At 42.1% G+C, this 16,064-nt stretch overlaps 1 protein-coding gene across 44 annotated transcripts in view; it reads right to left on the bottom strand.

The window, feature by feature from the left end:
- ENOX2 (ecto-NOX disulfide-thiol exchanger 2) overlaps window positions 1–16,064 on the bottom strand; it is a 284,254-nt gene that overhangs the window by 43,134 nt on the left and 225,056 nt on the right. For all 44 annotated transcript variants that reach the window (XM_070292034.1, XM_070292025.1, XM_070292028.1 and 41 more), the window contains 2 exons: window positions 7,734–7,940; window positions 906–1,139 (listed from right to left, as the gene is read on the bottom strand). In XM_070292034.1, coding sequence (XP_070148135.1) covers window positions 906–1,139; window positions 7,734–7,940 — 441 coding nt within the window. The remainder of the gene's footprint in view (window positions 1–905; window positions 1,140–7,733; window positions 7,941–16,064) is intronic.

Genomic DNA, 16,064 nt, shown 5'->3' with positions numbered 1-16,064 from the left:
AAAGGATTTCTGTAATGTGTGGAGCCCTTAGGCTAAATGGTGCAAACAAATTTCGTGAATGAGACCTATTTGCAAAGTGGAATTAGCAGCATCTTGCTAAGCCTAGAGCACAAGAAGCAAGGAAAATTCATATGGTTAGAGCAGTGCTGGTGTCATCAGTAAGATCAATGGGACACTAGCCCTCATCCAATAAAATCAACCATATGAAAAAACTGGATTTGAGCTAACACAAGAGACTAGGCAATTAAGATTAAATTAGCAAAATGGCTCTGAGAGTCAAGCAACGGGAACAGGAATCAAAATTAAAGGGAAAGCAGTCTGATTTAGCAATGTCTAAAAGTCTCTATAGTTACTGTGTGAAATAAATTGACCATTTTGTGATTCAAGAAATTCTCTTTTAGTTGGTGGTAGCTAAGTCTTTGAGTAATCTAAGGACATACACTGTAAGTTCTGGCCATCCAATTTTCATCTATAAGATGGAATTTTATCAGAGTTTCCTGAGGTCACAACAGGTTCTACCATCTTGATTTATTCTGATTTAGAATTCAAAGCTAACTTGCTATCCACAATGAAAGGGGGTGGGGGTGTTTACAGGTCTCCAGTCATGGATCACAGCTAAAATTCTCTGATGTGGAAACGTGGGAAAAACCTGTTTCTTCCTAATCACCTGATGTATGGAGAGGAAAAGTAACATCACTTGAGACAGTGAAGGATCAGAGACACATGTGGGAGGGACAGATTCTTTGGCTCTTGAATTACTGGGTACACCTCTCTATCTGCAAGGCTTCAACACAAGAAATGCCTGGAATCCCTCAGTGGGAAATTTGAGGATAACTGCCAACAATACATTTATTAAATTTCTCCAAAGAAGAGGGCTAATAGCCAAGCTCAAATGTTTCATTTACCTTTTAGTTTTTCAGCAACAACGCTGCATTCATGGTCGGAATAGTGGACCACTGGAGGTGGGGATGGTGGGCGCAACCTTTCTTCTTCCATCCTTCTGCGGTGGCGTTCCTCTCTTGCTAGCATCCGTTGTTTGCATTCCCACTCATACAGATCATCTCGAGCCTGTGCAAAATCAACGTGAAGCCGGCCTGTGTCTTTTTTGTCAGTGCTAGAGCCCAGGCGAATGCGGTAACCTAAGTGCACAAGAGGGAGAGAGAGGAGCACAAGAGCAGCCCATGAGTGAGTGGCTGCAAGTTGCTTTCCAAGTTGCATCCTTCAAATGCAGTTGCAGTGGTTTCAGTTGGCCACATAACTCCAAATTCTCTTCCCACTACTGCAAGGGGAACATTACAGGCTTGGATTATACTCTCTGTCTCTGATAAAAGTTTATTATTCCATAGTTGGCGTCTGTGCTCAGTCGTGTCTCTTTTCAAGTCTATTGACCATAGCCCGCCAGGTTCCTCTGTCCATGAGATTTCCCAGGCAAGAATACTGGAGTGGGTTGCCATATTCTCCTCCAAGCTCTTCCTGACCCAGGGATCGAACCCGGGTCTCCTGCATTGCAGGCAGATTCTTTACCCATGGAGCCACCTGGGAAGCCACATAAAATATAATGTAGTCCAAGATTCCTTCATCTGCCTCCTTACCTGTGACAGAGGGAGGCTCCATGGGTAACAGTATCAAGAATAAGCCTTATATGGTACCATGGGCTGGGAAGAATGAAAAAGCTGGCTTTAAACTCTACTGTCTTTGGATAACTTCAACAGTGTCAGTCATACCACCAAAAAAACTTGATAAAATTTCAATGTATCAGATTGACATTTCAATCCCCCATATTGTTTCCTAGACATAGTTCGTGATTCATAACCATTTGAGGGGGTGGGGTGGGAGGGTGTGGAATAGAGATGATAGAAAGTGGTATGTAATCCAGCTGACATATAATTTGGAATCCTTACCAAAAAAAGAGGTAGTGTGTTTATACTGGGCTTCTCTGGTGGCTCAGCAGTAAAGAATCTGCCTGCAGTGCAGGAGACCGGGTTCAATCCCTGGGTCAGGAAGACCCTCTGGAGGAGAAAATGGCAACCCACTCTATATTCTTGCCTGGGAAATCCCATGGACAGACAACCCTGGAGAGCTACAGACCATAGGGTCACAAAGAGTCAGACACGACTGAAGCGACTTAGCATGTGCATGCTTATAGTATACTGGTATGGGACTGGGATTCATAAAACCAGGATTCAAGTCCCCACCTCCATTTTTGGTCGCAGCTTTAGCACCCGAGTTAAATCTCTTAATAAAAAACTTTTTTAAATTACTGTTTTTATTAGCCTTTTAAGTTTCAAAAGCTTAGCTAGGTGCTTCCACACACATTTATCTCATTTCATTCTCAGCACAAGCTTGCAGAGTAACTCCTGCCTTAAACTACTAAAAATATGGACAAAATATATGAAACAATGGTTTTTAAGACTCTGGCCATTAGGTATTGAAGACAGAGATCACTAAGAGACAAGAACCAAATGAAGTGATCACTGTGATTTCCCCAGCATATTGCCTGGAGACAGAGGGGAATGCTCCAGCCCCTTTTCTAAGGGATTTTTGTTTGTCTAAATCTCTTTCTTTTACAATGTGGGAGAACAGCCATCCAATTCAGGAGTTTTCTAACACTTTTAAACTTTCAAAGAGCAGGTTCAAATTTAAAGGGAAAAATTAGTTGTTTTCACATCGCTGATTGCAATCTTCTTTCCTTTGGCAGCCATGAGAATGTTTCCAGGTGGCTGTTACCAGAGAGCTGATTTCAATGTTTAGATGGATGCCTCCTGAGCAGCATGTCGTCTTTTATGTACAACTGTTCAGGGCTTTTCAAGACCTTTAAGTTCTTATTAAAATAGTCTATTGTGGAATGCTCTGTTATCATTGCTAAGTGCTAGTAAATCTTCAGGAGTTGGATTTTACAGCACTTAGCAAATGTAAAAAGAGCATTCTACATCTGCCTCCTCACTTCTCCCGTGTTACCAGCCTACTTTTTCCAACACTCATTACTTTTTCTTTGGCCTATTGCAATAGGTATCTAACTGGTGCTCAATGATTCTTTGATAAATGAATGTAAGACTTCACGCTAACCTTAGATTCATTAAGGGGAAGAACTAGGTTTTACCTGTTTTCTACCATGCACAACATTTAGTACAATAGCTTACACAAAGAGACATTCTGTAAAATGTCTAGCACTTGGACCCAATTCTTCCAAACTGTTACCCCTTAGGCAAGGAGGTAGCTAATGGTTCTATGACCTTTCCAATTACTCCATCTTCTGACTTCAGTTTTATCTGTCCACTGCCCCATAATGAATAATAATTCAAGTTAAGTAAAAGATTGACCATGAAACTTTATCTTGAAACCACCCTAAAAGGCAAAGGGCTTCATTTTATAATATTTAAGAGTTGTTGCTCAGTTGTGTCCAACTCTTTGCCACCCCATGGACTACAGCCCACCAGGCTACCCTGTCCTTCACTATCTCCCAGAGTTTGCTCAGATTCATGTCCACTGAGTCGGTGATGCTATCCAGCCATCTTATCCTCTGTCATACCCTTCTCTTCTTGCCTTCAATCTTTCCTAGCATCAGGGTCTTTTCCAGTGAGTTGGCTCTTCACATTAGGTGACTAAAGTATTGGAGCTTCTAGTTCCAATCACCTCAGTCTCCTCACCAGAAACAAGTGACTTTATGCAGAGTAGTTCTTACTATCTCCACTCCAACTACCATAGTCTATAAGCCACTATCAGTTCTGGATTAGACTGATACTATAGTTAGCTATCTAACCACCAGTCACCAGCATTCTCCATACCCTTCAGTCCATCCTTTACATTAATCTATCACTTTAGAAGTGATATTTCTAAAATGTATACTAGATCATGTCACTCTATCCTTAAAATCCTTCAATGGCTTCCTGTTGTACCCAGAATAATAAACTCTTTACTACAGGCATACCTTGGAGATATTTTAGGTTCAGTTACAGGCTACCACCATGAAGTGAATATCACAATAAAGTGAGTGATACATAATTTTTGATTTCCCAGTGCATATAGAAGTTATGCTTATACTGCACTGTAGTCTATGAAGTGTGCAATAGTATTATGCCTAAAAATGTAAATAATTTAATTAGAATACTATATTGCTTAAAAATGCCTACCATCATCTGAGCCTTCTGTGAGTTGTAATCTTTTTTGCTGGTGGAGGGTTTCGCCTTGGCGTTGATGGCTGCTGACTGATCAAGGTGGTGGTTTCTGAAGGTTGAGGTGGCTGTGGCAATTTCTTAAAATTTAAGACAATAATGACGTTTGCATGCAGTGCTGTCTGATAGAATTTTACTCACAGTAGAACTTCTTTCAAAATTGGAGCCAATCCTCTCAAACCCTGCCGCTGGTTTAAAGTTTGTGTAATATTCTAAATCTTCTGTTGTCATTTCAACTGTCTCCATAGCATCTTTACCAGGAGTAGATTCCATGTCACGAAACCACTTTCTGTGCACATCTCTAAGAAGCAACTCCCCACCCATTACAGTTTTATCATTAAGATTACAGTAATTCAGTCACATCTTCTGGCTCCAGTTCTAATTCTAGTTCTCTTGCTATTTCCACCACATCTTCAGTTACTTCTTCCATCAAAGTCTTGAGCCCCTTAGAGTCATCCATGAGGGTTAGAATCAACTTCTTCCCAACTCCTGGGAATGTTGGTATTTTGACCTCTTCCCATGAATCACAAATGTTCTTAATGGCATCTAGAATGGTGAATCTTTTCTAGAAGGTTTTCAATTGACTGTTCCCAGATCCATCAGAGGAATCACTATCTATGGTAGCTATAACCTTATTCATTGTATTTCTTAAATAATAAGTGGAAAATTGAAATGACTCTGATCCATGGGCTACAGAGAATGGTTGCTGTGTTAGCAGGCATGAAAACATTAACAGCCATCAGAGCTCTTGCATGAACAGATGCATTGTCAATGAGCAGTAACATTTTGAAAGGAATCTTTTCTTTTTCTCTGACCAGTCAGTCTGAGTAGTGGGCTTAAACTATCCAGTAAACCATGTTGTTAAACAGATGTGCTGTCATCTAGGCTTTGCTGTTCCATTTATAGAGCACAGGAAGAGTAGAATTAGCGTAATTCTTAAGGGACCTAGGAGTTTTAGAATGGTAAATGAGAATTTGCTTCACTTGAAAGTTGCCAGCTGCATTAGCCCATAACAAGAGAGCCAGTCTGTCCTTTGAAGCTTTGAACACAGGCACTGAGTTCTCCTCTCTAGCTGTGAAATTCCTACATGTCATCTTCTTCCAATAGAAGGCTGTTTTATCTCCATTGAAAATCTGTTGTTTACTGTAGTCACCTTCATTAATGATTTTTGCTCGATCTTCTGGATAACTTGCTATAGCTTGTACATCAGCCCTTGCTGCTTCTCTGTGCACTTTTATGTGATGGAGATGGCTCCTTTCTTTAAACCTTATGAACCAACCTCTTCTGGCTTCAAGTTTTTCTTCTATAGCTTCCTCACTTCTCTCCACCTCCACAGGATTGAAGAGAATTAAGACCTTGCTCTGGGCTAGGCATTGGCTTAAGGGAATGTCACAGCTGGTCTGATCTATCCAGACAAAACTCTCTTCATATCAGCAACAAATCTGTTTCACTTTCTTATCACTTGTGTGTTCACTGAAGTAGTACTTTCAATTTCCTTTAAGAACTTTACCTTTCATACACAACTTGGCTGTTTAGGATGAGTTTAGCTTTTCACCTATCTCAGTTTTCAACATGCATTCCTCACTAAGCTTAATCACTTCTAACTCTTGATTTAAAGTGAGAGACTCTTCCTTTCACTTGAACACATAGAGGCCATTGTAGGGTTATTAACTGGTCTAATTTCAATATTGTTGTATCTCAAGAAATAGGGAGGCCCAAGGAGAGGGAGAGAGATTGAAGAACAACCAGTCAGAACACACACATTTATCAGTTAGCTTCGCCATCTTACTGGGGTACATCTTATATGCGGCACCCAAAAACAATGACAATAATAATATCAAAGATTACAGATTACCAAAACAAATAATGAAAAAGTTTTAAATTTTCCAAGAATTAAAAAAATGCAACACAGAGACACGAAATGACCAAATGCTGTTGGGAAAATGGCTTTGATAGACTTGCTCAATGCAGGGTTACCACAAAACTTCAATTTGTAAAAAACACAGTGCATAGCACAATAATACAAAGTGTGATAAAATGAGGTATGCTGGTAAAGATTAAAGGCCCAACACAGTTTCCTTGTGTTTACCTCTCAGACTTCATTTCCTGTCCCTGCTTCTCCTTCATTTAATGGGCTCCAATCGTGCTTACCTTCTCTCCTCTGCTTGTACACACCAAGTCCATTTTCATCTCAGGGTCTTTGACTTGCTCTTCCTTATTTTGGAATGCTCTTCCCACAGGTGTTTGCATGGCAATCTCCTTCATATTGTTCAAATCCCAATTCAAATGTCAGAGAATGCTTGTTTTCCTAGCAACCCCAGGTGTGTGAGCTGTTTTATCTTCTTCATAGCATTTATTGGTACCTGATATGTTTTGTTTACATATGTATCATATTTTGCCATCTTCAGAGTGTAATATTCTTGATGGCAAGATGTGCCTCGATCTTTGCCATCTCCTCGGCCACCTAGCATTCTCTCAGCCAATTAATATTTGATAACTAGCTGACTTCCATAGTTATTGTTGAGCATCTACTTTGGTACCAGGGTTATGTGCTAGATGCTGGGGTTTTAAAGTTATGGAAGACATAGTCTTTCCCCTAAAGAGTTCATGGTCTGTTTCAGGAGACAGAAGTGGAGAGAGAAAGTTCTCATGCGGTATTACAGGTGTCTGTCAGGAGGAAGCTCCAGGTGCGGGGGAAGCTCTGAGGAAGGGGTGCCCAAACCAGCCTGGCGCAGAGTGGGGAGAGAGGTCAGGGAAGGCTTTCCAGAAGAGGTTGTGATTGAGCTGGAGCTCTGGACTATAAAGATCTATGTACGGTGAGTGGGGTGGGAAAGGTCATTCTAGTCAGAGGACAAGGCAAAAAACACCATTCTGGGAACTAGAATTAGTTTAGTGTGGTTAGGACATGGTATGGAAAGGAAGGATTAGGAGGTAATGGTGACAGGGAAAACAGATAATCAAGGCTGTTAATACTACGAGTAAAGAGTTTTGGAGTTGTCCCATGGCAACTGGAGCTTCCCCAGTGGCTCAGTGATAAAGAATCTACCTGCAATGCAGGAGACACAGGAGATGGGGGTTCGATCCCCAGGTTGGGAAGATGTCCTGGAGGATGGCATGGTTACCCACTCCAGTATTCTTGCCTGGAGAAATCCCATGGACAGAGGAGTCTGGCAGGCTATAGTCCATGGGGTCCCAAAGAGTTGGACCTGACTGAAGTGACTGAACATGGCAACTGGCACTACATGGGAACTTTCAAGGAACACGTTGGGTTGTAACATACATTTTTCATCTATGAAGGTGAGAGGTTGCCATTAAGCCCAATCACCTGGGTTCGATCCCTGAGTTGGGAAGATCCCCTGGAGAAGCAAAAGGCTACCCACTCCAGTATTCCAGCCTGGAGAATTCCATGGATTATATAGTCCATGGAGTCACAAAGAGTTGGACACGACTGAGCAACTGTCACTTTCACTTTTTCACTTTAGCTGCCACAGATGCAAACACACTGATCCCCAGTCTCTGTGTCATACCTGGTGGGCACAGTCTTCATGACCAAACACCTACCAGAAAGATAAAGGGCTTTATCCACCATGTACTCCTCAGCAAAGCGAATGTGACAGAAGTTTTTTTTGCTCTTCCGAATAGCAATGATCTCTCCACACTGCTCAAATACCTCCACGATGATCTGCTCTGTCCCATTTTCAGGCAGGCCGCCCACAAATACTGTTTTGCATCCTGGTGGTCGTTCTCGGGTTGCAGGAGGTGGAAGATCTAAGTGTAAGTGCAAAAGCATTTGAAATTAAAATGTTTGCTCGGGACAGACCTCTTAGAAACTTAACATGTCCCAGAGATAACCCTACTGTCCCCATCACGCTTTTGCTTTCGAGTCCCAGGAGCATGTGGCCTCTAAGATGCTCATCTCAGTTTCATAGCAAATTGGTTGCATGAACCTGAGATTTATTTTATTCAATGATTTGGTGACTGTGATATATATATATATATATAGGATAAAGACTCAGACCCATCAGCACCATCAAATGTTCTTTGATTTTGTTCTTTACTTTTTTGTGACAACCCAGTCCATTTCAGTCATTTTCCTAAAGAAGACAGTTAGTGCAAAGATATCCCACTGGGTTTAAACTCTTATTTTAGGAAATTCTTAGAACCTGGGTCCTTGCAAGAAGGATTTGTTTGTAGAGTTTGTGGTCATTGTATTCTCTCTGTTCATGTTTACTGAAAGAACTGTTTTGGGGTGAATTTGACAGTGAAGACGTGAACAGTTACAAAAATATTTCAAGCCATCGGAATAATTTGCTTGACAGAGTCAGCCAGCGTACAGACCACCCTTTTCAGGTTTTTTGTTTTCTGATTCCAGTGAACTCTTCCTCTGATTCTTTGCTGGAGAGGTGAAGTCCAATCATGAGCATTTAGAGGAAAAGTAAGCTTGTCTGGGAAATCATTAAATAAAATGAGATAAATTTGGCTGTAGAGAGTTATTAAAAATCTACTTAATGAGACGATTCTCAGCCTGCTTTAAAAGTGTGCTTTCTACTCACTTATCTTATACATAAAGCCTTTTGTATCTGCCAGCTCCATGTTGCTATTTATATGTTTCAAAGCATTTTCCAAGCAAAACTCTACAGTTCATAGCCCAACAAAGCATGATGGTCAATGGTTTTCTAGTGTTGGTTTTGTATCTGCAAGGATTTATTTTGTGTTATCCGTTCTTCCCATTCAGCTTTTAACAATAATTCTCCCAGCTCAAGATTTGGAGAGCTCAACGAATGATTACAGTTCAAATGCAAAAATAAATGAGTCTCACTTGTGGACTAGCCAAGGCCCCACTTGACTCTTATCCAAGTTGGCAAGCAGATGATTTGAGAGCTGCCTCAGTTATTAGCATCTTAAACTTCCTCATTTTGCTACCACTGTCTGTCCTCTTAGTGTGGGTCAGAATAATCAAATTCTCATGGTGCCTTTTCCCCTTCTATTTAGTCAATAAAAGGGGTGGAGGTATTCTGAGAACCTACAAAATTTCTCTTAAATTTTTAAATGTCTGTAATTTCAAGAACCCACTACTTTTTTTGTTGTTCCATAGGAGAAGTTTAAAGGGAAAAGGAAGATAATTAAGTGAGAAGGAATCCGAAATGTCTTAGTCATCTACACTGGAGAGGTTACAGTTTTAGTCAAAAAGGAAAATGTCCAGAATCTCTTGAGACTTTAACCTCTGAGTTTTTAGTAATTGGAAAAGATTCTAGACATCACTGTCAGTGATTTTCAACTCTGGCAGCACATTAGAATCAATCTGGGAGTCAAACAAACAATGCCTAGGTTTCACTCAGATGACTCTGATTTAGTGAATCTGGCGTGCAGCCTGTGCATTATTATTTTTTTTTTACAGCTCCTCAGGCAACTCTGATGTATATCTCTAGTTGAAAACCACTGACTTGGCCTAAGCTTCTAATATTACAGGGAAAAAACCTTAGCTGAGTGAGGTTGGGTGACTTACTCAAGGTCACCAAGTCAGACAGAAAGAGAAGGAACATGAATTTGGAGCAGTTAAACCTGGATTTAAACCTAAATTATGATTAAGATGTATCAAACTATTGTATGATCTTGGGAAAATTATATAACCTATGAGAACTTTGTTTTTTCACCTTAAAATAGGGATACTGTCCCCTACTTTACAAGGGATATTGTAGGATAATCGATAATCTACTGCCTCTACTGCAATGTGGTACAATGCCTAGTACTAGATAGGTTCAGAATAAATTATAGTTATTATACGGTTATCGTTATTTACTACTGTAGAACCCAGATTTCCTAATTACCAATCTGAGTCTTTCTAAAGTCCTACCACAAGTCTTGAAGGTGGAGTAGCTCTTCGCGGCCCTCCTGCACCCTCACAGCCGCAGCTCCTTGGATGTGGGGCAGCTCGTCTTGGCCGCTGCCCCTGACCTTGGGTGAGGGGTAGGTCCTCTCGGCCATGCTTTTGTGTGGTGCGTAGCAGCCAGCGTGCTTCTGTGCGGTGCATGGCAGCTGGTGCACTTCTGCATGGTGCGTGGGAGCTGGCGTGCTTCTGCACGGTCTGTTGCAGCCGTTCAATGTCAGGAGGGGTGGCCCTGATGAGATACCCCTCATCCAAGATAAGGAGCAGCAGCTGTGCTTTGCTGGAGCAGCAGTGAAGAGATACCCCATGACCAAGGTAAGACAAACCGAAGTAAGAGGGTAGGTGTTGTGAGAGGGCATCAGAGGGCAGACACACTGAAACCATAATCACAGAAAACTAGCAAATCTGATCACATGGACCACAGCCTCGTCTAACTCAATGAAACTAAGCCATGCCATGTGGGGGCCACCCAAGACGGGAAGGTCACGGTGGAGAGGTCTGACAGAATGTGGTCCACTGGAGAAGGGAATGGCAAACCACTTCAGTATTCTTGCCTTGAGAACCCCATGAACAGTATGAAAAGGAAAAATGATAGGATACTGAAGGAGGAACTCCCCAGGTCGGTAAGTGCCCAATATGCTACTGGAGATCAGTGGAGAAATAACTCCAGAAAGAATGAAGGGATGGAGCCAAAGCAAAAACAATACCGAGTTGTGGATATGACTGGTGATAGAAGCAAGGTCTGATGCTGTAAAGAGCAATATTGCATAGGAACCTGGAATGTTAGGTCCATGAATCAAGGAAAATTGGAAGTGGTCAAACAGGAGAAGGCAAGAGTGAACGTCGACATTCTAGGAATCACTGAACTAAAATGGAGTGGAATCGGTGAACTTAACTCAGATGACCATTATATCTACTACTGCGGGCAGGAATCCCTTAGAAGAAGTGGAGTAGCCATTATGATCAACAAAAGAGTCTGAAATGCAGTACTTGGATGCAATCTCAAAAATGACAGAATGATCTCTGTTCATTTCCAAGGCAAACCATTCAATGTCACAGTAATCCAAGTCTATGCCCCAACCATTAACACTGAAGAAGCTGAAGTTGAACGGTTCTATGAAGACCTACAAGACCTTTTAGAACTAACACCCAAAAAAGATGTCCTTTTCATTACAGGGACTGGAATGCAAAGGTAGGAAGTCAAGAAACACCTGGAGTAACAGGCAAATTTGGCCTTGGAGTACAGAATGAAGCAGGCCAAAGGCTAATAGAGTTTTGCCAAGAGAATGCACTGGTCATAGCAAACACCCTCCTCCAACAACACAAGAGAAGACTCTACACATGGACATCACCAGATGGTCAACACCAAAATCAGATTAATTATATTCTTTGCAGCCAAAGATGGAGAAGCTCTATACAGTCAGCAAAAACAAGACTGGGAGCTGACTGTGGCTCAGATCATGAACTCCTTATTGCCAAATTCAGACTTAAATTGAAGAAAAGTAGGGAAAACCACTAGACCATTCAGGTATGACCTAAATCAAATCCCTTATGATTATACAGTGGAAGTGAGAAATAGATTTAAGGGACTAGATCTGATAGACAGAGTGCCTGATGAACTATGGACAGAGGTTTGTGACATTGTACAGGAGAAGGGGATCAAGACCATCCCCAAGAAAAAGAAATGCAAAAAAGCAAAATGGCTCTCTGGGAAGGCCTTACAAATAGCTGTGAAAAAAAGAGAAGTGAAAAGCAAAGGAGAAAAGGAAAGATACACCCATCTGAATGCAGAGTTCCAAAGAATAGCAAGGAGAGATAAGAAAGGCTTCCTCAGTGATCAGTGCAAAGACACAGAGGAAAACAACAGAATGGGAAAGACTAGAGATCTCTTCAAGAAAATCAGAGATACCAAGGGAACATTTCATGCAAAGATGGGCTCGATAAAGGACAGAAATAGTATGGACCTAACAGAAGCAGAAGATATTAACAAGAGGTGGCAAGAGTACACAGAAGAACTACACAAGAAAGATCTTCACGACCCAGATCATCATGATGGTGTGATCACTCACCTAGAGCCAGACATCCTGGAATGTGAAGTCAAGTGGACCTTAGAAAGCATCACTACGAACAAAGCTAGTGGAGGTGAAGGAATTCCAGTTGAGCTATTTCAAATCTTGAAAGATGATGCTGTCAAAGTGCTGCACTCAATATGCCAGCAAATCTGGAAAACTCAGCAGTGGCCACAGGACTGGAAATGGTCAGTTTTCATTCCAATTCCAAAGAAAGGCACTTCCAAAGAATGCCCAAACTACCGCACAATTGCACTCATCTCACATGCTAGTACAGTAATGCTCAAAATTATCCAAGCAATACGTGAACCGTGAACTTCCAGATGTTCAAGCTGGTTTTGGAAAAGGCAGAGGAACCAGAGATCAAATTGCCAACATCCGCTGGATCACGGAAAAAGCAAGAGAGTTCCAGAAAAACATCTATTTCTGCTTTATTGATTATGCCAAAGCCTTTGTATGTGGATCACAATAAACTGAGGAAAATTCTTCAAGAGATGGGAATACCAGACCACCTGACCTGCCTCTTGAGAAACCTATATGCAGGTCAGGAAGCAACAGTTAGAACTGGACTTGGAACAACAGACTGGTTCCAAATAGGAAAAGGAGTACATCAAGGCTGTATATCATCACCCTGTTTATTTAACTTATATGCAGAGTACATCATGAGAAACGCTGGGCTGCAAGAAGCACAAGCTGGAATCAAGATTGCCATGAGAAATATCAATAACCTCAGATATGCAGATGAAGAGGAACTAAAGAGCCTCTTGATAAAAGTGAAAGAGGAGAGTGAAAAAGTTGGCCTAAAGCTCAACATTCGGAAAATGAAGATCATGGCATCTGGTCCCATCACTTCATGGGAAATACGTGGGGAAACAGTAGAAACAGTGTCAGACTTTATTTTGGGGGGCTCCAAAAGCACTGCAGATGTTGATAGCAGCCATGAAATTAAAAGATGCTTACTCCTTGGAAGGAAAGTTATGTCCAACCTAGATAGCATATTCGGAGAAGGTGATGGCACCCTACTCCAGTACTCTTGCCTGGAAAATCCCATGGATGGAGGTGCCTGGTGGGCTGCAGTCCATGGGGTTGTGAAGAGTTGGACACAACTGAGAGACTTCACTTTCACTTTTCAGTTTCATGCATTGCAGAAGGAAATGGCAACCCACTCCAGTGTTCTTGCCTGAAGAATCCCAGGGACGGGGGAGCCTGGTGGGCTGCTGTCTATGGGGTCGCACAGAGTTGGACATGACTGAAGTGACTTAGCAGCAGCAGCAGCAGCAGATAGCATATTAAAAAGTGGAGACATTACTTTGCCAACAAAGGTCTGTCTAGTCAAGGCTCTGGTTTTTCCAGTGGTCATGGATGGATGTGAGAGTTGGACTGTGAAGAAAGCTGAGCACCGAATAATTGATGCTTTTGAACTGTGGTGTTGGAGAAGACTCTTGAGAGTCCCTTGGACTGCAAGGAGATCCAACCAGTCCATCCTAAAGGAGATCAGTTCTGGGTGTTCATTGGAAGGACTGATGCTGAAGCTGAAACTCCAATACTTTGGCCACCTCATGGAAGAGTTGGCTCATTGGAAAAGACCCTGATGCTGGGAGGGATTGGGGGCAGGAGGAGAAGAAGATGACAGAGGATGAAACGGCTGGACGGCATCACTGACTTGATGGACATGAGTTTAAGTAAACTCCGGAATTGGTGATGGACAGGGAGGCCTGGCATGCTGTGATTCATGGGGTCACAAAGAGTCGGACACGACTGAGTGACTGAACTGAACTGAAGTGAACCACAAGTCTGGAATGGAGTGAGAACTAACACCTGGACTTCCAAACTCTCAGTTCCTTGCCTTATTCAGATCTTTAAATAAGGCAGGGTGTAGGAAGGGATCACTCTTAGTGCTAGAGAAAGCATTACTGAACTGAACTTGGGTCAGCTCCTCTACCGCCTACCAGCTCCGGCAGTAAAGCCAATCTCCCAAAACCCAGGGTGTGCTGGAGGAAAGTGAATGTGTGAGTGTTAGTTGCTCAGTTGTGTCTGACTCTGTGACCTCATGGACTCTTGCCCATCAGGATCTTTTGTCCATGGAATTCTCCAGGCAAGAATACTGGAGTGGGCTGCCATTTCCTTCTCCAGGGGATCTTCTCGACTCAGGGATTGAACCCTGGTCTCACCCATTGCAGGCGGATTCTTTACCATCTGAGCCACCAGGGAAGTACAGCAATTATTGAAGGGACCAAGCAAGGGATGCTCAAAAGACCTGAACTCCCCAATGGCTTTCATGGAAGGGTTTTTAAAGGCCACATTTGAGGTGAGGGCTGCCGGGAGCATGACTTTCTTCTGACTGGTTGGTGGGGAGGTAACAGGGTGGTGTTTGGGGAGTCTTAATCATCAACCTTCTGGTTACAACCAGTCTGGGGTCTACATGTGGTGAGCAGGTAGTCACCATCTTCTACCTCAGATGAGGGGCGGGTCAGGGAGAAGGGGGTGTCAGCTTTTGCATAACAGCTCAAAGATCTGTGTCAGATTGTTATGCAGATCCCTTGAGGAGGAATTAGCACTCTGCTTTATTGCTTAATTATTATTGTTCAACCTGTCTTTCTTAACTGCTTTTCCTTTCTTTCTGTATGCTATCACTTCTACAATTATTAATTATAACTGCTTGTACCTGCTCTTTGGCACTCACGGAAGGCCTAGGAGACCAAAACCTTTTCCTGCAAACAAGAAATAGGGGACATGGAGGGACTTTTGTAGCCTGTAGGGCCCCAAAGGGCTCTACTCAGTCTAGAAAACATCTAGAGTCATGTTTTCAAATCTAAGGCTTTAGAACAGAATCCTGTTGTTGAATCCTTCTGAAGTTTACTATTAAATGAATTCAATGGTAAATAATCTTCTTGTGAAGCAAATAATCACCTTTTTATATAATGTGAGTTAAATCTAGTTAGGTCTACCTTTAAGTCCATTGAGAGACTCTAAAGAGTGTAGTTCCATGGAATACCGACAATACAAAGGCTCTTTCCCTTAACTACATCTGTGGGATTGAAAAATTCTGTGATAAATCACCATCCTGTTTAGATGCTGTGATTATTCTGTGGTGATTGTCTGCTAAGTAAAGGAGCATAAAAGCCACCAAGAGTAGTGTCAAGAATGCCGGGGTTTATTTATTTTCCTTAGGTAAATGTAGCATTTGCTGAGATTTAGGTGTATTGCCACCAGCAAGGCAATGGGCTGTACTATCTTCCTTAATGGATAGTACTTGTTCCTTAATTGGCAGCTCAAAGCACTTTGCTGTCTGGGCCTGATCTTCCAATCCCACAGAAATACAGTGATCTGGGCACAGCAATGGTAACTCCATGGGAGAGCAAATTCAAAGTCCACCTATTAATCAGGTAATGTGCTAAGCTCCTGTAACACCCCAATCACCACTCCTGGATGGAGAAGAAGAAACTTCCACGTAAAAAGATTTAAGATAACTGGGAATAAAAAGCACTCTAATCTCTGGTAATGGAAAAGGAGGAGCTTTTGGTAATTCTAATTACAACTAAGCAGCCGCTCTGGGGAGCTGTGTTGGGACAATCAGCATTCAGATCAAAGTCACTGCTGATCTTGGAGAAGTGAGGCAGGGAGCAGCACATCAAATAAACCACTTCCACCAATAAACCACTTGCACCCTGTTTTTCAAAGGGGCATCACAGACCACTCAACTGGTTTGCCAGAATTTGCATACTGCAAAATCGTTGAGTTGATTTCATCAGACAGCCCAAGATTGAAGGTGCCCTAGACAATCAGCAGGGGTCGGGTATATTTTAATGTAATCCCAACTGATTGGAAGTAATCAGAAGGCCAGTGAATCTATTAATTTATCCACTTTCTCTAATTTTCTTTATAGAGTCCAGCCCTAAGAGCCAAATAAGTTCAGCGGGTTTTGAGATGGTAAAA

Source organism: Ovis canadensis, chromosome X, assembly GCF_042477335.2.
Source record: "Ovis canadensis isolate MfBH-ARS-UI-01 breed Bighorn chromosome X, ARS-UI_OviCan_v2, whole genome shotgun sequence".
Lineage (NCBI taxonomy): Eukaryota > Metazoa > Chordata > Mammalia > Artiodactyla > Bovidae > Ovis > Ovis canadensis.
Note: the sequence above shows the minus strand (reverse complement) of the source record. Positions and strands in the feature narration are given on the sequence as shown.